The sequence below is a fragment of the Colletotrichum jinshuiense genome, chromosome 7 (genome assembly GCF_051148585.1).
Source record: "Colletotrichum jinshuiense chromosome 7, complete sequence".
NCBI classification, from domain to species: domain Eukaryota; kingdom Fungi; phylum Ascomycota; class Sordariomycetes; order Glomerellales; family Glomerellaceae; genus Colletotrichum; species Colletotrichum jinshuiense.
In genome coordinates, this window is record NC_139314.1 from 4,161,608 (window position 1) to 4,185,097 (window position 23,490).

General features: G+C 56.1%; 11 protein-coding genes across 11 annotated transcripts; 6 read left to right on the forward strand and 5 right to left on the reverse strand.

Moving 5' to 3' along the window:
* Positions 1–126: 126 nt before the first annotated feature.
* On the reverse strand, positions 127–3,023 carry EsH8_VII_001088 (uncharacterized protein; the record flags this gene model as incomplete). The annotated part of the gene is made up of 4 exons (XM_083271221.1): positions 127–824; positions 884–1,958; positions 2,010–2,726; positions 2,826–3,023. 4 exons carry the CDS (start codon positions 3,021–3,023, stop codon positions 127–129), a joined length of 2,688 nt encoding a protein of 895 aa, XP_083128778.1.
* Positions 3,024–5,768: 2,745 nt separating this feature from the next.
* Positions 5,769–6,547, forward strand: EsH8_VII_001089 (protein CGI121; the record flags this gene model as incomplete). Its single annotated transcript, XM_083271222.1, has 3 exons — positions 5,769–5,927; positions 6,029–6,151; positions 6,227–6,547. The coding sequence occupies 3 exons, from the start codon at positions 5,769–5,771 to the stop codon at positions 6,545–6,547; spliced, it is 603 nt and encodes a 200-aa protein (XP_083128779.1).
* A 188-nt stretch (positions 6,548–6,735) lies between these two features.
* Positions 6,736–8,258, reverse strand: EsH8_VII_001090 (FAD-linked oxidoreductase-like protein; the record flags this gene model as incomplete). Its single annotated transcript, XM_083271223.1, has 2 exons — positions 6,736–7,561; positions 7,639–8,258. 2 exons carry the CDS (start codon positions 8,256–8,258, stop codon positions 6,736–6,738), a joined length of 1,446 nt encoding a protein of 481 aa, XP_083128780.1.
* A 1,103-nt stretch (positions 8,259–9,361) lies between these two features.
* EsH8_VII_001091 (uncharacterized protein) lies at positions 9,362–10,044 on the reverse strand (the record flags this gene model as incomplete). The annotated part of the gene is made up of 2 exons (XM_083271224.1): positions 9,362–9,546; positions 9,624–10,044. 2 exons carry the CDS (start codon positions 10,042–10,044, stop codon positions 9,362–9,364), a joined length of 606 nt encoding a protein of 201 aa, XP_083128781.1.
* A 507-nt stretch (positions 10,045–10,551) lies between these two features.
* Positions 10,552–11,043, forward strand: EsH8_VII_001092 (uncharacterized protein; the record flags this gene model as incomplete). Its single annotated transcript, XM_083271225.1, has 2 exons — positions 10,552–10,554; positions 10,636–11,043. 2 exons carry the CDS (start codon positions 10,552–10,554, stop codon positions 11,041–11,043), a joined length of 411 nt encoding a protein of 136 aa, XP_083128782.1.
* A 580-nt stretch (positions 11,044–11,623) lies between these two features.
* On the forward strand, positions 11,624–13,477 carry EsH8_VII_001093 (uncharacterized protein; the record flags this gene model as incomplete). Its single annotated transcript, XM_083271226.1, has 1 exon — positions 11,624–13,477. The coding sequence occupies one exon, from the start codon at positions 11,624–11,626 to the stop codon at positions 13,475–13,477; it is 1,854 nt and encodes a 617-aa protein (XP_083128783.1).
* A 1,311-nt stretch (positions 13,478–14,788) lies between these two features.
* EsH8_VII_001094 (uncharacterized protein) lies at positions 14,789–15,133 on the forward strand (the record flags this gene model as incomplete). Its single annotated transcript, XM_083271227.1, has 2 exons — positions 14,789–14,997; positions 15,067–15,133. The coding sequence occupies 2 exons, from the start codon at positions 14,789–14,791 to the stop codon at positions 15,131–15,133; spliced, it is 276 nt and encodes a 91-aa protein (XP_083128784.1).
* Positions 15,134–15,780: 647 nt separating this feature from the next.
* EsH8_VII_001095 (protein translocase subunit TIM50) lies at positions 15,781–17,415 on the reverse strand (the record flags this gene model as incomplete). The annotated part of the gene is made up of 2 exons (XM_083271228.1): positions 15,781–16,392; positions 16,417–17,415. 2 exons carry the CDS (start codon positions 17,413–17,415, stop codon positions 15,781–15,783), a joined length of 1,611 nt encoding a protein of 536 aa, XP_083128785.1.
* A 1,251-nt stretch (positions 17,416–18,666) lies between these two features.
* EsH8_VII_001096 (uncharacterized protein) lies at positions 18,667–19,596 on the forward strand (the record flags this gene model as incomplete). The annotated part of the gene is made up of 1 exon (XM_083271229.1): positions 18,667–19,596. The coding sequence occupies one exon, from the start codon at positions 18,667–18,669 to the stop codon at positions 19,594–19,596; it is 930 nt and encodes a 309-aa protein (XP_083128786.1).
* An 876-nt stretch (positions 19,597–20,472) lies between these two features.
* Positions 20,473–21,337, forward strand: EsH8_VII_001097 (exosome non-catalytic core subunit SKI6; the record flags this gene model as incomplete). Its single annotated transcript, XM_083271230.1, has 2 exons — positions 20,473–20,759; positions 20,824–21,337. 2 exons carry the CDS (start codon positions 20,473–20,475, stop codon positions 21,335–21,337), a joined length of 801 nt encoding a protein of 266 aa, XP_083128787.1.
* A 134-nt stretch (positions 21,338–21,471) lies between these two features.
* Positions 21,472–22,973, reverse strand: EsH8_VII_001098 (uncharacterized protein; the record flags this gene model as incomplete). Its single annotated transcript, XM_083271231.1, has 2 exons — positions 21,472–22,761; positions 22,821–22,973. The coding sequence occupies 2 exons, from the start codon at positions 22,971–22,973 to the stop codon at positions 21,472–21,474; spliced, it is 1,443 nt and encodes a 480-aa protein (XP_083128788.1).
* Positions 22,974–23,490: the final 517 nt, after the last annotated feature.

The window sequence follows — 23,490 nt, forward strand, 5'->3', positions numbered from 1 at the left end:
CAAACCATCCTTTATGGATAAACCCACTTAACGCCTAGCACTGCTCTATGACACGAAGATGAAAACACGATGAAAACAACGCTTCGCAGGAATAGTATGCGCCAGGACACCGAGACGACGGGGTGATTATTGGGCCCCCGTTGATCCCGCACCGTCGAAGAGAATCAGCGGCCACTGGCCCACCGGTGCAGCAGTCGCGGTCACCATGTCAGCTACCGTTGCCGCTTCTGTAACGGCACCCGGATCCCGAGGTGCGCCTCCCAGGGTCAACAGGGCATTGGCGCTATACCTATCTTGACTGTCGGCCATGGCAGCCGTCCAGTCGTGCCATGTGTTCCCTTGCGATGCTGACTGTCTCCAGAGAAGCTCGGCGGCGGCGGCAGAGCCAGTAGGATCTGCAACATGCTGGGTCGCCTGAGAGGCAAACGCGATCAAGGGATTGGTCTCGGCCGAGTTGTCGTCCGCTGCGCCGGTTGCCTGCTGTACAGGCGTGTATGAGTAGCCGTTGTTTGCCTCGAAACCATTCGTCGACGGCACGCTGGTGTTGGATGGCTGCTCCGCATAGGCTAGCGACGGGTACGGGGTGCTTCCGTTTGAACTCGCCGAGTCTGGATAGAACGCCTTCGCGGCCGTCTCGGCGGCGCTGGCAGCTAGGTTCTGTGACGCCTGGGATGGCGCCGCAAGCTGAAAAGGCGACGACTCTGCCGGATCTGGCTTGATTGATGGGGTAAGTGATGAATCCTTCTGCTTCTGATCGTGCTCAATCCAACAAATCGTCCTCTCGATGATGACGTTGATTTCATTGCTGATGCGGTCACCAGCCCCTGAATTCGAGTGGTTAGCGGCAAGTCCCAGGATGTAGGTATTGTCAATAAATGCTCACCCAACAACGATACCGTCGCATTGATAATCTCCATCCAGTCCTTCATCTCCTCGCGAAGACTGGTAATCTGGTTCGGCGTCCCCTCGAATCTTCGTTCCCAGTGAGCGACCAAAGTCGTAAAGATGGCGGCACCGTATACTGCCATCTGATACCACGTGGTGTCCAGGGATTTCAACTTCACTAGGCTCTTAATGACCTTTAGCATGTGTGCGGCCGTTTCTTCGCAGATGCGTGCATTTTCGAGTATCATCTTGCGGTCAGTGGTCATGGCCACGGACGGATGACGCAGGCAGAGGCGGAGCTCGAGCGCGTACATCTGGATATACAATGCATACATCCGCCCCTCGTGCTCCGTCTGACTCGGGTTGAGTTGGAGTGATTCGTGTAGATTTTCCTTCCACAGCCTGAGCTGTTCTTCTAGGGAGTTGACCACGTCGACGTATTTCTTAGGGTCGCGCTTGACGCTGTAGATGTTGGAGTACATTTCCATGAAGAGAGGAAGAATCTTGAAGCCAGCGAGGCCCACCTGGTAGGTACAAGGCGTCGTCACCGAGGGGTCCACGCCGTCTGGCGTCAGGGCCTCATCAGGGATGGGTTCCGGGAAGTCGACGTCGTACTCCTCCACCGTGATGGGCATCGGCCGTCCGAGGTGACCATTCAGAGTGACATAGACGAGGAGAATGGTCCACCAGGTCCGCTTGCGGATCTCATTCTCCAGGTTGGTGGTTTCTCCCGGTCCCTTCATGGCACGGTGCATGTTCAGGTCGAGGGCTCGGTGGAAGGCGAAGTTGGTGACCATGGAGCTACAGCCCGGCTTGGGAAAGCTGCGGCTGTGCGCGCAAATCATGGCCATGGCTTGGACGGCCGCGACAGATTGCGAGGACGCCAAGTCGAACATCTTGCTCAGGGCGAAATGATAGTGCTTGTTGGACAGTTCGTTGAGCTGCGAGCGCGTATCTTGCTGCTCCCAGTTCCTCACGCCGTATTGGAAGTAGATGGCGGCGAAAACCATGTGCACCATGACCAGGTCAGGCACGGATGGCTCGAATTCGGGTTCGTCGTACATGCGAGTCAACTGGATGGGCGGTTAGGTCCGGCAGCAGCTTTTCGAGAAGGGGTTACTCACAATATTCATAAAGGTAGGCTTGTGAAGTACGGGGAGAAAAGGCCAGATCATGAGGAAGTACCATTCCGAGTAGGTGAAGGCGTCGCTTCTCGAGGGAAGTTCGATACTGACGGTGGGATTGATGTTCATAGATGATTGGAGGAAGGACTGGAGGGATTTATTGTACAAAGGCTGTGAAATCTTGGCGTCCGGCACGGGCTCGTCCATGTCGGGGGCATCGAAGGATGCAACATCTATTGTTGTTCCCAGGATGGAAAGCTGAGTGCCCTTGATGGAGCTTAGAGGCGCGCTGTCGGAGCCCACGCCGAGGTGGTTGTGGGCTGGACGCGACTCAAGAGTCGACCGGGGAAACGAGCGACTGGCAGCGGGCTTGTAATTGTAGTTTTTGACCCAGACAGAGCCGACCTTGGTCCAGGCATCCTTCTCAGCTGCATCTTCAATGGCGTTGCCCATTTGATCGTAAGTGACGCCGGGAGGTGGGTAGTTCATGCCGTAGGGCGACCAGTTGTAGGGCTTGACTTCGATGCCATTGTTCTCGAGCAGCTTCTCTAGTTCGCGCACATGGTTCATCATGTCCGTCTTTTCCCTCTCGAGTTCCTGGAGGTAGCCTCTTCGTTCGGTCCGGCCGGTGACGCGGTCGGTGACGAAACAGTCGAGGTTCTGGTTAATGCAGTGCGAGCACCCTTCGGGGAGGGCGTCGCATCGGATTTTCCTGACCTATTTGCCACAACGGTCAGTATAGATAAAACGGAGAGTTGGGTCGAACCAGGCGAGGCATTGGAAAGGCAGGAGAGCAAGGCGAAGGAGGAGACGCACCTTGCATCTGTCACAGGCCTGGCCGGTCCGCGTGTATGATGAGAGGCGGTTCTTGACGACGGACGAGAAGTCCTCCTGGCCGCCTTTCTCGAGGCGTGGCAGCTTCACCTTGGTTGCTGCAGGGGCGGCGACATCGACATCGGAAGCGGCAGCAGGATCGCCAGCCTCTGCCGGTCGCTTCGGTGGGCGACCCGGCATGGTCTCTGCTGTGAGTATGACGGCGCGTCGCGAAGCTCTGGGGGGGAGGAGAATAAAAAGTCCTGGCGCGGACTCGAAGGTATCGCGACGGGGTTTGCCGTGGATGATGGAGGATTCCGCGTTTTTAGGAGAGCTTGCGCGCGCGGGAGGGGACCACGGCAGCAGGGTGACAGGGCGGCCTGGCTCTGCTGGGCTGATGGGCTGAAGGGCTGATCGCGGACGCACTGTATTTAGTGGATTCCCAGCCTGTCGGAATGCGGGAGAGCGGGTTCCAGTGCGAACTTTGGCGACTGGGCGGGAGGAAATGCAGGGCGCCTAGGGGTGTGGCCTAAAAGCCGCGGGGCCGCTGGAACCTTGTCTCCCAATGACAGGATGGGGGCAGTTCTCGGCGGTCCGGGCTGCGGCCGGATATAGTAGTATTGCCAAAGGCTGGGGATGAAGCTGGCAAAAGAAGTAATGTTGATGAGTTGGGAACAGCACAGTAGACAAAAAATGGCAACGAGAATGAATGGGTGAATGAAAAGGCTGAGGTGCCAAGGTGTTCGGCCGTTCAAGGGCTACCGTGACGGGGCGCGAGACATGCGATTTCGAAGACTCAGATCTGGTCTAACCTGGCCTGGACTGGGAAACCCCAGATCTTCCCTTTCCTCTTGGCGATGAAGTGCGAGGAAGAAGAAACGGACGTCGTATTGTTGATGGTTGGACCGAGTGAGGTGTCGGGCAGGGCCGTCAACATTGTGCCTCAGTCCATGTCAAAGCAGAGCTGGTATGGGTACAATCATTTCATCGCCGAATCTGAGAACAAGATTCATCGAATCGAGACGACGGTGGCAGGCATTCCAGCATTGAGGACGTGTTGAATCAGTGGCGTTTAGAGGCGTTGGTCGACAATGGCCGGGAATGAAGATTCCAGGGTTCCAAGCTTCCAAGGTTCTAGGGCCAGGGCCCGGGCCCCGGGCCAGCGCAAAGTCCAATGTGCAATGTGCCAATGTGCCAATGCCAATGCCAGTGCCATGGCTAGTGCCACAGCCACAGGCCAGATCCAAAGGGTCACGCCCCAAAGCTACGGTGCCAGTGCCCCTCCCTCTCGCCCCCCCCCTGCGTTTGAAAGCGACTTGCCTCGTGATTTTGAGACCTCACTCTCACTTGTCTTTATTCTTGGGGCTCGCTTGGCTCGAGTAGGAGAGGCGTTGTCTCGCTCGCAATGGCCGAGGCCCTTCAAGGCCCCCGGATCTTCTTTGTATCCATGCCGCGAACATTCAGGCTAATCTGCCAAGCCCACGGCAGTTTATTCCCGTCTTTTCCATGTGCCCAGTGGCAGGAGGCTGCGGTGTTCTATGTGTTCTTAGATCCAGTCCATACTACTACGGACGTTAATCAATGGCCAGCATCAACCGGGGGTTCTGGATCACGACGCCATTAACAACGAACGACTGGGACATCTCTTATCCGCGTTTCCAGCCACCACAGGGGCGGCTGCCCGCTTTCTCCTTGAGATTTGTCGACCCGACATTGAAAGGGGGGTGGGGGGTTTTACTTACGTTCCCCGTGGCATTAGGTATGGCAAGCATGTCTGTGTGTAAACTAGCTTTGGCATCGTCGAGGTGTCACTGATGGTCAAGCCGTGCTTGGGTGGCAATCTCTTCTCTGCCATTGGTGGCCCCAATCATTATCAGAAACACGGCTTCTCGAATTCCACGGCTGCCGCGTCATTCCTAAAAAGGCTGTCCGTCGGATAGGATAAAGCGACTGCTGGCCAGTGGCTGAAGCATCTGAACTTTGTTTGGGCTCTCACACCGACATGTCTGTTGCCAGCGTTGTAGGGTGGGCCAAAGACGAGCGAGCCTATGCCCGTTTGGCGAAATATGGTGTACGTGTTCCTCGTGGGCACAAATTGCATTTTATTTTATTTGAATAAATTCGAAAAGAAGAAGAAAGAAATCGTTTTAGTGAGAAGCGGTCTCTTGATTTCCTCGCATGGCCATCGTTGGCCATGAAGAACACACAGCACACCCTGCTGAGCCCTTCTAGGTACTTTCCGAGTCAAGTCTCCCCACCGACAGTCAATCATCAGAGTAACCCAAAACAGGGTCGGTTGGTGCGAAATACAAGACGAAAACGAGATCAAAAGGTTCGGCAAAACAAGCACCATGTGCTTGTATTGGTAGGGGACACGGGCCAGTTTGCGCCCCAGAAGAAAAAAAAGCTTCCAAGCCTGTACTTTAACTTACTTCCTTGGATACATACATATCAAAAGCAGGCCTTTTTTTATTTTTACACCATGTCAAGTAAGTTCAGGGAAGCATTGCTGCTACTCCACAATCCGAGATGCAACAAGGCTTTTCCCTCAAAGGTTCCCGGCCCCGGGCTGCTCATACACCTGTAATGACCATGTAATTGTCTCCGTGCACACACCTCACTTTGGGGTGTAATATCCAATCTCGAGGCCCAACTGAACGAAGCTTGCTTGCGTCGGTCCGTTACAGCGGGAACCATGGGAGAAAACAGCGGGAAAAGTGGAGCACCTTGCTCTATCTGACGTGGTCAGGTAACCCCGCCATGCCCCTCCAAATTGATCGCCGATAAACTTGACTTTGGACGGCGCCTGCGAAATTCAATTCTTCTACCCCGCGATAGTTTCGTCCACAGCTTCCCGCATTCACCACCTCCCCTCCTCGTCTTTCTCGCACCTCTCTCATTCGCAGCCCAGACACCGCCGTCAGAACCTCTGCCACCGTAGCCAACATGTCGTCCATCATCGAAACCATACCCATCGATCACGTGCCCGCCGACCACGCCGTCCACATCGCCTTCTTCAAGGACATCCAGAACGCCGCCTTCCTGCACCAGCAGCTTCTCGCCCGCAACGCAGACTTTGAGTATGCTTTGATTGACGCCTCCGTGGTAAGCCGAATCTTCCCTCTCTCCCCCCCCTCCCCCCTCCCCCCAAAAAGCAACGCGCAACCACAAGCGGAACGCCACTGACATGGACTCACGTCTCCCAGGCCGTCTCCCGAACCCACATCCTCGCTGCCGCCTTCAAGGCCGTGACCGCAAAGGTTGACGGCAGCCTCAAGACCCCCAACGTCCACTCGGAGCTCGTCGCTTCCCTCAGCTCCGCCAACAACGTATGTAATCCCTTCCCCTGTTTGCAGTGCTGTCTAGTCAATGGCTGGCCTCTGACTGACTCTCTGGCGCTCCAGATCGCCGAGGCTTACCGCCGCTACGGCATCAGCCCTTCGAGCAAGGATGTGATTGCCGTCAAAATCACATCTCCCACAGCCGCCGCCGGTTCCAAGTCGCCGACCGCCGACGAGGTTGAGAGCCACCTCAAGGAACACTTCCAAGGCACCCCCGTCCCCTTCACCGACGAGTCCATCGCGACTTCGACCGATTGGGCCAAGGTGCGCAAGTACTACAAGCTGAACGGGCTCGCCTGGCTCGACGCCATCAAGGACGAAGCGGAACGTAGGGAGCAACTGGAGAATCTGGTCTTGGGTGCCATGGCACTTCGTACGGCGTAAGGTGCAGAAGGATTTCGGAGCATGCTTCCGCGGTGAAAGGGTACGCCTCCTATTTCGAGATTGGTGCGCCGTAAGTAATAATGGAATTTGTTGCTCTGCCCAATTCTACAGCTAGGTCTAATCATGCTTATAGGCCCCAACTCCTCGCAACCCAAAGAAAACGGACTCGCGACCCCAAACGGGTCTCCTCAGACCGACATCCCAAGTACACCCTTGGCCCTCCTCACCAACTCGCTCCACATCGCATCGCGTCCACTCCGCGTCCGCTGCACTGCGTCGCGGTTCTCGTGCGCCCTCCTCAGAAGATACTTCATACACTCGCCAGTCGATCCCCAGACGAGGTACTTGTACGCGTCCACGGCCGACGCCTTCGTCTGCTTCTCTTCTTGCACGCCATCTGGCCTCCTTGTCACCAGCTCGCAGCTGACCTCGTCGGCCATGCCTTGCAGCTGCGCGAAGGCAATCTGAATCTTGGCCTCGCCCGCGTCGCAAATAGCGCGTGCTCCCCTCACAGATTCAGCATTGTGCGACGCCAGAACCAAGCTGACGGGGGGCATTTGGAAACCTCCCCGTAGGACGTCGCTCCACTTCCTCCTGAGCAGGCTTTGGGCTACACCATCGTAGGCAGCGTCCGTGTCTGACTTGGTGTCGTGGATGAGGTGCCTGGGGTCGGAACCGATATATGCCCCGCGCACCAGCTTCACGCCCAACGTGAAGCCTCCGTCTTGGGCGATGCTGAGGTGGCGCTGGAGAGTTTGGGGGGTCGACTTGAGGTACGCCTGGTACGTGCCGTAGATGATGGCTTCTCCGGGAGTGGTGTTGTACTTGCGCATGTATTCAACGGTCCAGTCGTCGATACCGGGTTGAAGGGAGGCCTGTTCGGCGTCGAACAACAAGCGGATACCGTGCTTCACGGCGAGAGAGCAAATGGAGTCAATTGCGTCAGCCAAGGCTGCGGATGGGGGCAGGCGTTCCGAGAGGGAATGCAGTGCTTGACGACCAGCACCTGTGAATCTGGGATGATGTTTAGCAAGCGGATGGATATATATGCGGTTCAAGTCTTTATCAGGGAAAAATAGAGAGCGACGTACTTCAGGGCAACGAAATCTCCAGGCTGCGCCAGTCTGACCGTCTCCATCGTTCCCTGGGCCCACGGGATGACCTCGTTGCGGATGCACTCCTCAGCCGTCTCACCCTCGCCGCACGACGCCAGGTCCCTGGCCTGGGCGTCCGTCAAGACGACTTCCTTCGCATACCCCAAGATGACCCCAGTGAAGCCGATATCCTTGAGCCTGTTGATCGTCCGCGTGACCTCGGCCGGGTTCTCCCCGGCACAGAACTGTGCATAAAACGTATTCTTCAGAAAGAGGCGCAGAATGGGGTTCCTGTCCGGGTCGAGGAGCGGGCTGGTGGTGTGTGCGAGTACCGACATTGCCCACAGCGAGGGCGGGAGGAGGACCGGCGACGAGGAGATTGTGGTTGTGAGGAGAGAGCGGACGATCATGTGTAAGGGGAGCACGGAGAGGGGTGCTGGCGTGCGCATGGATGTCGGCGTTGGTAATTTGGTCGACGGTGATGGTGATGATGACGATGACGGCGATGCTGTTGATGGGTCGAGCGTGGGGTGCGCCGGGGATGTGGTTGCGACGAGGAGCTGGTCATTGGAAGAGGACCTTTTTGTCGAAGAGTGAATGGATCTTCTCCTCGCCATCGTGAACGGGCAATTGGTATGGTGTAGTCTCCTTGACGGCGATGTGAATAATGACGTGGATGCAGCATTGAGTAACAGCTTCGCGGGAACGGCTCGTCTCTGCTGTGCGGGGGTAGAGATAACGGTGGCCCTGGAAGCGCCGGGCAGGCATAGTTTGTGTAGAGGACGAGCCATTTGCATTCGCATGGGATACTTGTAAGACAGGACTAACACGCTGATGCGAAGGAAATGGCGCGACAGTAAGTACGAGGAGTGGATGGGGATGGACAGAGTGGAAATGTTTGGGGGACAGCTATCTAGTCCATGACATACAGACACCTCCGCGAGGGGAGGATATTATACTTGACGATCCAGAACTATCGTCTCCGTCTCCCCGAACGTCGCAGTAGATCGATGCGGTAATCGTACCCACAGACAACTCCCAGGCCTCTTCATAGAATGGGCTGTTATCTAACACCGGGGCCGGGGCCAGCCATCATTGACCCGAATGGGCGATGCATGATGTATTGCTGCTGCGGGCAGATAACCAACGACAGCTCCGTTAGCTTTGGCCAAGTCTGTTATCACTCCCACAGACCGTCACGTGGGCGCGCCGGTGTCATTGGAGACAGCCGACTGTAGCCGGATGCGGAGCGATCGGATGAACCCTCTGGGGGTGGCATTGCGCAACTCCCATTGGCAAATAGGGTTGCCCAAGATGACGATGAGTTCGGGGTAGGCCCGGCCGCCCCAAATGCAACCAAACGGTCCTGGCCCTGCCACAATTGCGTTCCAGAGTCGGTGACGCTGGCCGGGGCTTTGTTCAGCTGTCAGTCTGGTTGCTTTTTTCGTGAGAGCCGAAAACGGAATTCTGCGACGCATGTCTCGATTCTGTTCGCCGCTGGGTCACGTGGGCTATGTTGATCCGGGTTGCGCCCAGCCGGAGGGGGCGCAATCACTCTCGTTGGGCAGGTCATGCGCCATCTCGAGAAGATGGCTCAATTGCATGTCACTATACTCCCCGCCTTTTTTCTTTCCATCACAGCCGAAGGGCCGGGGTTGGGCGTCTCGTGACGCACGTCTTGCTGCAGTCAGATGTCCACCTCATCGAAAGGGGCCCTGACTTAGCCCTCCTGCGACTGGTTGAGTTTTGCTGCTTTGCCCGAACCAAAGCGCCGGCGGACAAACTCGACATATCCGATGGGTCGGCCCCGGGCGAAGCCAACTGCGTCTTGCAGGCCGCCATACACCAGTCCAAACAGTAATCCGTACCTTGCCGTGCGAGCTGCGGTGGGGAGGGAGAAGCGATCTGGGGTGAGAGAAACGTCAGCAAACATGCCACTCTATCTTAGATCAAGACACGGGATGGCTGCCACTGTAACTTACTCCATAGACTGAAGCTGCCGGCCACTGTCAAACTGGCCAAGACGGTGCTGAGGAGATCGGTGCTGCCGCGATACCGGTCGACGGTGCTCTCAAGACCAAAAGCCATTAGAGTCCAGAAGCTGAGCTTGACGCCCATACGAAGACCCTCCCGAAGACCACCGTACATGGAATGGTAGTTTTTGCTCTTGTGGTAAAGATACCAGCCCGTCGTGGTGGTCGGCATCTTGTGTGCATGCTCGGCGCGGAAGCGCAGCTGCGCCGTCCGGCCTCCGTGAGCGAGACCTAGAGTGGTTCCTATTCCGAAGCCCACCATTCCGGCGAGCGGGATGCGAGCCGGCGTTGGTATTGAAAGGCGGGAATCGGATGGCTTTTGGTTGAAGCTGAGGCTCTCGGCCATTGCCATCTCTGGACGTTCAGCCATGATGTTGGTGGCTATCTAGTTGGGTGGGCGGGACTATTCCCTCGATGAGATGTGGTAGTCGATGATCGGTTGTCTGAGAACCCGCCAAGGTTCGGTGAGTTTGCTCTCGGGTCGGCGAAGCTATTGCTGTTGAAGTCAATTGACAACGAGACCGCCATGCAAGCTCCAGTCTGCCCACACGCGAAAGAAATCGGATCAAGGCCGGGATTGACTGAGGAGCTTGGACCAGCGCTTTCTCGGTGGAGGAGCTTTCGGCTCATGCACGACACGTGGTCATGTGACTTCGCATCAAAGAACTGTGCCCCGCACTTAGGCGCAATCCGCGCTGCGCTGATTGTTCGCGCCCGCATTACCCAATCCTCCTCCGCCACTCACAATTGACAAGATTCTCACCAACACGACTTTGGCTTACGACAGCCAGCCAGCGTCAACTTACTAAGCAATCCACTGCAAAGTACGAGCCATCAGATATTTCTCCCAGACTTTCACAGCCGGGTTATCATCAGGATGGTACGAGCAACCCTCCAGGTCTAGTTGGCTCTCGAGACCAGGACCTAGCACTCAAACGTCAAAAAGCTAACTCTCATTCAGCAGGTTGATGACACGTTTCTCTCGGTGCGCTTCAAGTATGGCGCACACACCATCTTGATGTTCGTCGACGGTCAACAGCAGTTCTCTGAAATCACCACCGCCCTGCTCGAGATTCTCCGCGATCGGTTCCCCGACGGTCTCACCATCAACCACACTTCCCCCGAGACGACGGCGCTCCCAGAGGGCGATGTACAACTGGCGTATGCTCTGCCTGTGAACTCCAGCGACTTGACACAAGGATGGAAGAATATTAGAGCCGCGGATGACGATACTCCAATTGCCAAAGGCCTAAAGGATGGCTGCCCGGTCGCGTTTTCGTTTGATGTGGACGAACCCGAGTTCGTGGTCGATGTGCCAAGTCTAGACGAAGAGCTGGAGGACGAAGAGGGCATGGGATCCGATGCATGATTGTTAGCGGGACTTGGGACTGATGCATGGCGTTATGATGACGGGAAGGAAATGTGATAACACACTTTGTCACACTCTGCTTGCCTCAGGGGCAGGCTACTTTGGAGGAAATCCCATGACTACTGGCTGTTATCAAAATACCCGGCTCAATGCACATGTTACGCCATAGTGGGCTTAATCGCAGACAAAAGCTGAAGAATTCAAAGTCGCTGGGAATGCGGGATGACGGGAATTATTGTAGAGACCAGATCGTTTAGCCCCAAACCCCACCATTTCCTTGATCGAGACCTTTCGGGAATCTGCAAAATCTCCCGGGGTGAAGGAAACATTTCCGATGGCTTTGACAATGACAAAAAATGTATGCTACTACTGGCCTCTCTCCCTAGGGATCTCGAACACTCCATTCATCAGGGCCAATGATCAGCACAATAGCAAAGTACAGTGCTTAGGACAAATGACGTCGGTGGTCTGGACCGAGCTATCGCTAAGGAACAGGGGCGTTAGGGTCTCCACCGCAACCCCAGGCACAGTGGTGAGATATGCTCACGCTACTGTGCCCATTGGACCCCTTTTCACAGAGATGTCCAATGTTACCCCAGAACAAAATTGCGACGAAGTGGAAGTCTGTCTTCTTGACAACACGCACCGCTTCCCTCAACTTTCCCAAAGGAGGCCCGACACATACACAGCTGCAGAGTCGCTGACTTCTGCTGATGCTGCCAGCTACATGTCCCTCGTGGCCCTTTTCCGCCATGGCCTCCGCCTCCTGCTCCCGCTCGCGGTAGTGTCAACCTTCTACCTTTATCTCTACCCCGTCTTCCTCGGCTGCGCATTCCCAGTCGTCCCCGTCGCCCGTGCATCCAGTCCGAGCGACGCCGATACCAGTGCCGCTGCTTTCCTCGAGGCCGCGCGGCATCATATTCCTTTGCCTATCCCGCTCCGAACAAGCGGCGCCCGCCCGGCCCCGTTCCGCCTCCTCGCGCTCGGCGACCCCCAGCTCGAGGGCGACACGTCCATCCGAAAGCACGATGGCCCAATCTTTCCTCACGCGAGGAGCTTATGGTCTCATGTGACGTTCCAATCGAGCCACTCGCTGCGCCAGCGCATTCGTCACTCTCTGCACGACATCGTTGACGTATTTCTCGAGGACGTCTTTGAAGAACTCGAGTCGATTCGCAAGCGGATAGACCTGTTTGGGAACGACTTCTACCTTGCACATATTTATCGAACAGTACACTGGTGGACTCGTCCTACGCACGTCACCGTGCTCGGAGATTTGCTGGGCAGCCAATGGATTGGCATTGAAGAGTTCCGCCGCCGCGGCCGTCGATATTGGAACCGTGTGGTGCGAGGCGCCGAACGTGTTCCAGACGAAGTGGCAGCCTTCCCGGCCATGGAGTATGATCTCTCGGACTATCTCCAGGCATCGGGAGAGCCTTCTACAAAGTGGTCGCGCCGTGTAATCAACGTAGCTGGCAACCATGACATTGGATACGCTGGCGACATCAACCAGGATCGTTTCGGGCGCTTTGAGCGTGTCTTTGGCAAGGCAAACTACGAGCTGCGCTTCGAGCTTCCTATTGATGACCCGAAAGTCAACGCTACCCTTGTGGACGAAGAAAAAAACCCCGAATCAGATCGTCTTCCTCCCGAGATTCGCATCATCGTCTTGAACGACATGAACCTGGACACTCCTGCAAAGGATACGTCCTTGCAGGATGACACCTATGCCTTCATCAACGCCGTCATCGAGACATCGGCCGCTGTCGAATATAACGGTCACTTCACGGTTGTCTTGACCCATATTCCGTTGTACAAGCCGGAGGGTGTTTGCGTTGATGCGCCATTCTTCGACTTCCACGGCGATCACGACGGTGGCGGAGTCAAGGAGCAGAACCTGCTCTCTGCCGACGCCAGCAAGGGCTTCCTGGAGGGCATCTTTGGGATGAGTGGTAACACAGACGCTCCTGGTAACGGCAAAGGTCGCCGCGGCGTGATCTTGAACGGGCACGATCACGAGGGTTGCGATACGTTCCACTACATCAATCAGACGCAAGGCGACCAGGCTAGCGACAGGGCATGGCAGGTCGAAACATGGGCAACGGCCAAGGGTCGAGGTGCCGTTGGCGCCGCCGGTGTCCCGGGCCTGAGAGAGATCACGGTCAGAAGCATGATGGGCGACTTTGGCGGTAATGCCGGGTTGCTCAGTGTTTGGTTCGACGAATCCACCTGGAGTTGGAAATCCGAGTACGCAACGTGCGCTCTTGGTACCCAACACTTGTGGTGGCTCGTTCACATTCTGGATCTGGCGGCGATTGTCGCCGCTATTGGTTACGTTGCTCTGTCTGTGTCGGAGGCGAGCAATACACCAGTCCCACCGTCAAGTGCAGAAGTGAAGAAGACGGTTCAAAATGGGGACGTCAAATCATTGTAGTCGTTTTGCTCAAATACCCGGCAGGGAAACGCCTGTCTCAGTTATAGTATACAACTTCATTTTGTCGCATTACTGGCGCCGACCTACGGCAATCTCTCATTGGCATGCTCTCTAAGCCCCCTCATTTCTCTACGCGGTGTTGGCAACTGATACCATGACCTATGCCGTGAGCTTTTCTACATATCGGGGGCGCTTCTGGCATCTCGTACGTCCTGCGCTCCCTCAACCTTCTAGATACCTTGGCTGTGGCTGTTGGCCGAATTGCCCCTCGTTTCGTACTCCAGGATCTTGCCGTTCTGATGCAGCACGCTCATTGCCACAACGAACACCCCCGCTGTGAGCGACTTGTGCAGGGCTGCTCACCGCCAGCGATGCAGAAAGGTTTCCTGTCGTGTTATGTGCCAGTTGCCAGTAGAGAGGGCAACGGTGCTACTCAAGGCGCTCAGATTACTCTGCGTGCCTGGCTGACTACGAGATGTCTCACCCAAGCAAACCAAAAAGGCTGTCACCAAAGCCATGTGCTCTCTCGTACAACTCTCTGTGAGATCCATATCCTACTACGCCACAGCCATAATAGCACACCAGTCCGCGACTGTTGCGAGTAGGTGGGCGCAATATCAGCCCATGCCAACCGGATATTTGCTTCAGAGACCTGGTGCCATCGACACGGTTGAACGCGTCCTCGTCACGTCGCACCAAAAAGGGTTCTACGACGACAAAAGATGCCCGTCGAATGTGTCCCGCATGGCCCCCCTCCCTTGTCAAACAGCCGGTTGCCCTGTATACCGGGAAGTGATGTGATCATGGCTTCTATAAGTGCGTTCTGTTGCTGTTCCGCCGTTGCTACCCCGCCATGTGTTTTGGTCATACCGGTACGACCATCCGCGCGGCACAGTACCGAGTCTTTGACCGTTTGATGCCCATGCGTTCTTTTCGGCCCTTGTTATCTTTGGATATACAAGGCATTGTGACTTGATGCGGGGCACGGATAGCATCGTCATTCCTCCTGAATTGTTACTGCTGCCGTCACGAGGTCTTGAGTCGAGTTCGACGAAACGGTGATCGACACCGAGAGCAAACATCGAGGCAGATGATCCGGCGGTAATACCATTCAACTTCACCAGAAGGGAACATTATACGCCAGCCTTGGCCCTGGGTTGACTCGAATTATATAAACCCAAGGGACGACACCGGCCGAGATCCTGATTGAAATGGACAAGACAGCAGCTCAAGATTCACCAACCTTTACACCAATCTAAACAGACACAATTTTCAAGCCCTTCAACGGCTTTACATGAACCACTCAATACAATGCGCCTCCTTCAATTTGCAATCCTAACGGCCCTCGTCACGGTATTTGGTCACGCTGCACCGATTACCCAGAAACCGGACGCCAACTCAGGCGTCGAGGAGGACCCCGTGATAGCCGCGGGCAAGACGCCGCCCTTCAGCCCGTCATGGCATTACTGCATGACGGCGTGCGACTGCTCGAGATTCTCAAAAGACAAGCAGCCGGAAGAGTACGTAGGATCCGCTCACCTGTTCACTTATGGCTGAGGCTCGAGTTCGCGTGGCTAATCCAGGAACAGATTCTTCCAGTGCATCACGAATCCTAACTGTGAGCAGTGCGCGAGGAATGGCATGACCCCTCCCTAAGTAAGACCATCGGGTGCAAGGGGGGCTCGAGTCTGAAGGAAGAGCCAGTTAGACTCTGTCTAGGAAGGCGGTTGGGAGTAGAGGCTTGCTAGTGTACGGCGAGTTAGCAATCAGATGGGCCCCCAAGGTATGCTGAGGTTCGCAGCGGTGTTGGGGATGCACAGGGGCAAGGGGAAGGAAGATGCGCGGCTGGGATTTGGACATGATTATTGATGACAAGAAACGAATGAGACGGCCAACACAGTACAGTTCGGAGAACTTATGTATGGATTAATAGAGAATATGTTATTGCTTAACACGTTTGAGATTCCCGCCGTCCTATTCACTACACCCTGGCAGCACGAGGAAACTTCATTGTTTCAAGACATCATTGGAAAATTTAGTGTGTTTTGACATAGAGACACCATGATGGCTAGACCATGCTCCTACTCCATGGTGGCCTAAGGTACGGTAGTATACAGAGATTCGTACATACGCAGACCCACGCGTCGCCAAGTCTATATGCAAGTCGTGGCGTCTCCCCGCCGCCCAAGCCCGCCTGATGATACAAGTACAAATAGTGTGGTAAGAGGAGAGAAGAAAGTTGTGGTGGTATAATGCACAATTGGTGCTGATTAGCCCGGGGTTGGATTCGCGAAGCCCCCTCTTTACTGCTTCTTGTTGGCGTCGTCACCCTTGACGAACCATCCGCTGAAGGAGCCCATCATGTTTTGCATGGCCTCTTGTTGGGCCTTCTCCTGCATGGCGGCCTCCTCCTTGAGCCACTTCTCACCGTTTTCACGGATCTCCTTCTCGAGCATCTCGTAGTTGCGCTGGCCGCGCTCGCGCGCGATGTCCTGAAGCATCTTGCCCTGGGCGAGAGCCTCGTGGGGGTTCATCTCACCGTCAGGGTTGACCATCAGACTCATGTTGGAGGGCTTCAGTCCGAGCATGCCGCCCAACAGGCTCATGCCCGAGGGTGCCTTCTTCTTCTTCGCCTCAACCTGCTTCTGGAACTCGGCCCGCGCAATAGCCTCGCGACGAGCAAACTCGGTGGGGATGTGCTTGCCCTCGAAAGACTTGAGGACCTTGCGGACGTCGCCGTACTGCATCGTGTGAATGTACTCGAGGAAGGGAATAAGACCGACAAGTTCCTTGTCAGAGGAATCGCCCGTCCACTTGGGGAGAACGATAGAGTTCTCCGGCTGGTTCTGGACATGCTTGTCGCTTGTGTCGATGATGATCACCTTGGACAGGTCGCGGTTGAGGTACGAGAGATCCTATGCGAGTGTTAGAATGGGCACCGGAATATCGGAGTGTATAATACGTGCCTTAACAACCTCTCCGTCCTTGTACTTGGTCGCCTCACGGTAGAGAGGCCACATGATGAAACGGTAGGGATCAAGCTTCCTGACGAGGGGCTCGCCAATGGCGAAGGGCACACTTGTGAAAAGAACCAGCTCGTAGTACTGGCTGAGGTATCGCAGGAAGTAGTCGACGCCGGGCCGCTTGGCTACTCTCCAGCCGTGCTCACGAGTCCATTCGCTGTGCACCAGCATGTCCTCCAAGCTGATGCACAGCGTGTAGGGCCGCTCGAAAGACGGATCAGGGTCCGGAAGAAGCTTCTCGAAAGCGGGTTCTTGGTAGTAGTTGAGGAACTCGCTCGTCCGAGCAGTCACTCTGTTCCACCAAGCGCCGAATCCCCAGCCATTGGGTGCGGTTTCGGCGTGCCTCGTCTCCTCGTCCTTGTCCTCCCAGTTCCGTCCAAGGTAGACCAGACCAGTAGCGCTGAAGCCGATGAAGGCGAGGAACATGCGGCTTGCGAACTGCTGTCGCTTTCTGTCTGTTGATGAGACGTATGCAGAGTCGGGGAGCTCTCCACGGCCACGGCCGCCACCTGATGCCACGGCATCCTCCTCGGCAATCGCTGCAAGCGCTGCCTTGTTGGTCGCGCCGGACATCTCGTAGGCTAGAGTGGACGGAATGCCCTGTGTAAGATCGGGCAGAGGACCCGTAGGCATGGTCTGCTCAGGAGCTTCGGTCGCATCGGCGGCATTTGTCTCGGCGTCGGCTTTGGGAATACTGGTTGACGAAGCTGAAGACTCTTCCGGCGTTGATCCCGCGGGCTTCTGCTGCTCAGCGGGCGTTTCCGAGGAGGGGCCCTTTGGCTTGTTGTCGTGTGCAAAGCCTCTGCTCCATGACGCAGCTAGAAATTGGGGTCTTGCGGCTGGTGTTGCGACGGAGCGATACAGCTGCGCCGCAGTTGGCTGCAGGCGCGCGATCCGAGCTGCCCTCGACAGCATGACGTTCGAAGGGCCAATTTTGGTGTGTATGTGTACAAGGGGCTCGGTGCCTGATGAAGCTTCGATTCCGAGGTCGAATGGCTGAGAGGGACTTGATGCGCCAGCAAACAGGAATGGCTGGCGGACAAGGTCGAGCGAGGTGGAGTGGGCTGGAGATATTCCTGACGAAGGCACTAGAAATTTTCGAACAGAGAGCACCACCTTACACCTTTGGCAGGGTCGAAGATAGCACGGTGCACAGTGCACGGTGCATGGCTACGTACCTCCACAGCTCTGACAACGTCCATCGCAGGCAGCTGGTGCCACTGTATCCACTCATGTTAGAAAAGGTTTCCACTGTCCGTAGTGAACAGATTTACAGGGGGGCCACTTTCTTCGCGCTGTGGGACCTCCAATTGGGCCCTGGCCCGGTATCCCCAAGCTCCCCCGTTTACTGCCGAACATCTCCCGGTCTCCGGAGCCAACCCGTGGTACAGTGCGAAAGTCACGCTCGGAAGGTATCGCACGGAGCTCTCCAATGAGGTCATCTTCAGTGCCAGTGCCGTTCCACATTGGCCTGGCCTCAGCTGATTGGCCCTGGTCTATCAGGCTTAGTCAATTAAACAGAACACCCCAGTATCGGCTCACGTGCGAACCTTGTCCGTTGGAAGCGTCCGCTTGTACCGTGCCCTTCGTCTCTGGCAGTGACCTTCATGCATGAGGTGCATCCCGTCCGCCATCTCCTCCCCCCCTCACACATATACTGAGCCCGACCCCCGGATACCTCCACTTGCAACTCCTCCTACGATTCTCGCCATCTCGTTGCAATCTCGAAGAGCTGGATCCTTCGACCGATTCCCTTCAACTAACGGAACCATCATCGCTCCGTTGTTCCGCCCAATTCAAGCACAGTCACAATCCACCCACCGTCAACATGGCTGTCGCGTGTGGTGAATTCTAGAGGGTGGTCCCCAAGTTCGATGCAACGATCACAATGGGACCACCCTCTGTGATTCTTTGCGTCCTTCGAGACTATCTGTCGACCTACTTCACCTGAACAATACACCTCGAGCTATTGAAATCTCTGCACATAGCCACTAGATACCCCCCCCCCCCCCCCCCTTTGCGACCAAGGACCCCGCCACCCCGCCACTCCTGGCCTTCCTCCCGACGAATACCTCTACCGACACAACAGAACTATTCCAGAAGAAATCTGGGTATACAGAAAACTACTCTCCACCCAACCACGAACAACAGTCCGACACTGTCGAAATGGTTCGCCGTGGCAAGGTCTCGCGTGCCGCCGGCCCGTCGCACGACCCGACACCGATTCCCTCTACCCTTACGACTCCCTTGAGCTCTGCCTACCCATCGACTTATGCTTCCGAAGCTGAATGGGATGCAGAGGTCAACGGCCTCTCGATGAGCTCTCTCAGCTTGAGTGAAAGGAGAGCGGCCAGAAAGCGTGCAAAGCCATTTCCCTTTATGGCGCTGCCGTCTGAACTACGCCTCAAAATTTACGATTATTATTTCGAGGGCAGTGGCGGAGTCATTGATCTGGATCCGGACAACTACAAGCGAATGCACAAGAAACTCGGAATCCAGAGGACATGCCGCACGATTTACCAGGAAGTCTCCCATTACTTCTATAGCACCCGCTCGTTCCGCATCTTCCCAACTCACCCGGGCCGCTTCTTCAAAACCAAGAAGCCCCTGCTGGCTCGCCTGAAGCCCAGCTCACGCGCTCACATCACGTCAATGGAGCTGCGCCTCGGTCCAGGATGGAACAAACCGCCGCGAGGATGGGTGGTTAATCCCGCTCTGGGGCTTCATGAATGCGTCAACATCCGTCGACTGACTGTCATGGTCGAGTGTGATCCTAGCGATGGTGTATTCAACGGATTCCGTCGTTCAGACGGATTCTATGAAGGCTTCTGCCGGTCTCTCCTCGCAGAAGTTTTGAATGAGATGCCCTGGCTCACTACGGTCTACTTTGATGCGTGGCCGAGTGTCAAAAAGTCAGGCGCGATGATGCGGGGGCTCCTTGACGTTACTGCGGCGAACAACCGCAAGATCAAATGGGGTCCCGAGAGAGGATGGACCGACGGACCCGACGAAGAAGAGCGGGCCAGCAACCTCGTCATGGTGCCGCCGGCATCGGAGTTTAACACGTCCAGCATGGGCGTACTTGTCATGGCGTAAGAACACAATGGTGGAACCCCATTTTGTGCACTTGAGGCTTTCATTTCAAACGTACTCGCAACTCTGGGACTGGCTTCTTTGGCTTTTTCAATTACGGGACAGGACAGGACAGGACGGAATGGTATGCAGGCAATGGACTTTCGGATTGAACTAACGCGGCGGTGCAAACGACCGACTGCATCTTTCTGTCTTGCGACGAGACTGTAATAATAGCATGACGAGAATGAGAAACATGATGTTCAACCAACACACACCTGGTTTCTTGCTACATTGGCGCTTGACCCGAGATTTCGACCGACGATCTACTGAGCCACTAACATAGATGCCGGGCCACGTCACCTATCTTTTCTCGATGGAACCAAGATGCAGGCTCTTGTGAACCAGTAATCTCGCGACCTCCCACAACTAGGCACGGCACTGACTCTCGCTACCCCGCGTTTTCATGACGAGATGCTGTGCTTCTCTACAAGGTGACCTGTAACATCCATGCTTGACTTGCTTTTTAAGTTTCAGGACCTTTCCTATTCCTGCTCCCACCCATTCAGGACGAGGTTGGGGGAAAGCTTCCCCGCGATTTCGGGAGGGACAGTGCGGGCCTGTCTGGGCTCGGGCTCCAGGGGTTCAAAGGCCCGAGCTCTGGGGACGGGGCGCGGATGCCGACACACCGACGTCCGGCCCCACCATCCATCCCACTTTCCCAACCAAGGGCTGTGGATTGACGCTTTCCAAAATTTTGGCCCTGTCTCTGCCGCGCAGCCTCGTTACTTTCGCAACACCTGCACTGCGGTCCTCAGCACCTTGAACCTCTCACTCTCTGGCCACAGTTTGTCCTTTTAAGATACAAATTGAGATCAAGTCACTTCTTATACACCAACAATGCCTCTCGATACGTCAACCTACTCCATGGCGCTGTTGCGCGTTGACGGCCGCCGGTGGAACGAGCTCCGACGGCTGCACGCCCAGATCCGCACACAGGAAGCCGCCGACGGCTCCAGCTACCTTGAGATGGGCCACACCAAGGTCATGTGCGTTGTGACAGGGCCGAGCGAACCTCAGCGCCGTGGAGGTGCGGGTGGACAGACCAAGGAGGCTGCCGTCACAGTCAACCTCGTCGTCGCCGGCTTTAGCTCTGTCGACCGCATGAAGCGGGGCCGAAATGATAAGTAAGTGCATCGGAAACTGCTCATACATCAGTCAATGGATGTCGCTAACCTGCATTTTTCGCAGGCGTACGCAGGAGCTCGAAGCCACAATCGCCAAGGCCGTCTCGGCAAACCTACACACCCACCTCTTCCCCCATAGCAGCATCTCCATCTCCCTCCACGTGCTTTCACAAGACGGTTCTCTGCTGGCGGCCCTCCTGAACGCCTCGACACTCGCCCTAATCGACGCGGGTATCCCCATGACCGATTATATCGCTGCATGCACCGCCGGTTCGACTTCGACATATGCTGCCGCCGATGATGGCGCGGACCCGCTGCTGGACTTGAATACGCAAGAGGAGCAGGAACTGCCCTACCTGACGGTGGGAACTCTGGGTCTGACTGATCGCGTGGCGGTTTTGGTGTGTGAGAGTCGAGTCCAAGTCAGTCGGTTGGAGGGTATGCTCGCTGTAGGCGTGGATGGATGCAAGCAGGTACGGCAATTCATGGACCGGGTCGTCAAGGAGAAGGGCCGGCAAATGGTAGCGGAGGGTGCGGTAGAGAGGGGCACAGGCTTGGACTTGGAGATGGAATCTTGAGGGGACAGATTTACGGGCAGATTGGATCATGGGAGTGCAGCGGACGATGTTGACAATGGTCAGATTCCCTATCGCATTACTATTTTACAGTACCAGCTAACCATACACCCAGAAGATGCAGTCCAAAGGGGGATTTACAGCTCGTCGTGCGCAGCGGGGGCCTCAGACGGCGTCTCCTCGGGAGCCTCTGTCTCCGGCTCAACGGTGGGCTCCGTGGCCGCGGTGGATGCAGTGCTCTCCTGGGAGGCAGTCTCGGTTTCAACCTCCTCGATAACCAAACCGGCGGGAAGCTTCTGCTTGGCGCCCTCGCCCAAACGAATAGCATCAATCCAGCTCTCGATGCTCGCCGCATCAAAGTCGCCCTCGTAGTGTCTCCACCAACCACGTCGAGCGTTCACGGCGACAATTTCAACCTCGCCAGTAAGACCAAGACCCTTTGTAACAGTAGCGGCAGCGGTGTTCTCCTCAGGGACGGAGAAGAAGGGGAAAAGCTTGCGCTTGCTCTGGGCGTGCTTGTGGGCGAGCTCTGAGAGACTGGTGAGAGCCTTCTCGGCCTTCTCGTTCTCCTTGGCTGGCACGAAAGCCAGGACGCAGGTGTGGGACTTGGCGCTGAGACACTCACCCTGGAGCTTCTCAGGCGTGTCGGCGATGGGCAGGGGAAGGATGACATTGATGACAGGGGCGGCCTCCTCCGTGGATGGGGTCTCCGTCGGGGACTCGGGTTCGGGCGAGGCCTCTTCGGCGGCGGTGCTGGTGCTCGACTTGGCGGATGTGGTCTTGCTCTTCTTTTCAGCCTTCTTGTCGGCCTTCTTCTTGTCGGCCTTGGGTGCCGGGTCGGGGTTTGGCGAGGCGACCTGAGAAATAAATGACACAAGGCCGTCCTTCTTAAGTTCTCCATCGTAGATAATAGGTTCCTTGTCGCCACCGGGCAGAAGCACCAAAGTAGGGAATGACTTGACTCCAAACTTCTCAACTGCCTTTGCCTCCTTGCTGCGCACTTGGCCAACCGTGACAGCGTCGAGGAAGTCGATGGCGACACTGCGAAGCAGAGCGCTAGTGCTACCCTTCTCAGTGAAGAGGATTGCCTTGGGCTTGTCGCCCTCGAGGAAGGAGTCGAGGTCCTTGTCGGTGACACGCTTGACGTGGTTGGCGATCTTGTCAATGACGGCCTCGACGATGCCGGTGGCGGTTCGCGGTCCCTGGTAGTCCTCGACGATGGGCTTGCCAGGCTTCTTGCCAGGCTTCACAATCTTGAGGGTAGGGAAGCCCTGGACACCCATGCTGCCGCAGAAGGGCTTGTTGACATCCTCGTCGCAGTCGACAGCGGCGACCTTGGCCAGTCCATTGAGATTCTTGGCGGCCTTTTCATAGGCGGGCTTTAGGTTTTGGCAGTGACCGCACCACGGGGCGTAGAACTCGACGATCTATCACAGAGCAGAGTCAGCGGGATGCAACTGGAGGGAAGGCCCAATAATTGCCGTACCGAGGTGTAGTTGGAGTTGGCGATCAGGCGATCATAGCTTTTGGCATCAACCTGGAGCACAGCGGAGTTCTTGGGGTACATGCCGGCATGGGCGCCAGGCAAAGCCGACAGAACGGCGACGCCAGCGGCAGCCAGCAGAGTGGGGTGATGCATCGTTGTGGATAGAGTTATGTGGTAGCGTGTGGGGTGGGAAAGGTGAGTGAGCTTAAGAGGCGAGACACCAGGGAGACGGAGGGAGGGAGGGAAAAAAAAGAGGGAGGAAGGGAAAAGAGAACAGATAGGTGTGGGAATAAAAGGTTAGAGCATGGAACTGGGTTCGGCCAGGTGAGTGAGCTCTCGGCCTCCTCTGCATTTATGGAGCGAGAGATTGGGCCTTGTAAAGGGAAAAACGTCTAGTTGGCTTCTTTTTGGGAAAAGAGGCCAGCGTGGAACTGTGAGACGCGAACCCCTCACCCTCGACCTCGATTCGTCTGTGAATGGAACCATGGAAATTTCCAGTCAATTGAATCGAAGCATTTCGCCAGGCTCCAGCCACTTACCCCACAAGAGCTTGGAGAGCTTGAGCCACACGATGAGTTCATGCATACCATAGTACTGTGCACGCCTTGAGATATCAAGAAGGTACTCACAATATGTGGCGCAGTACTTTGACTCACCGGTACACCCCGGT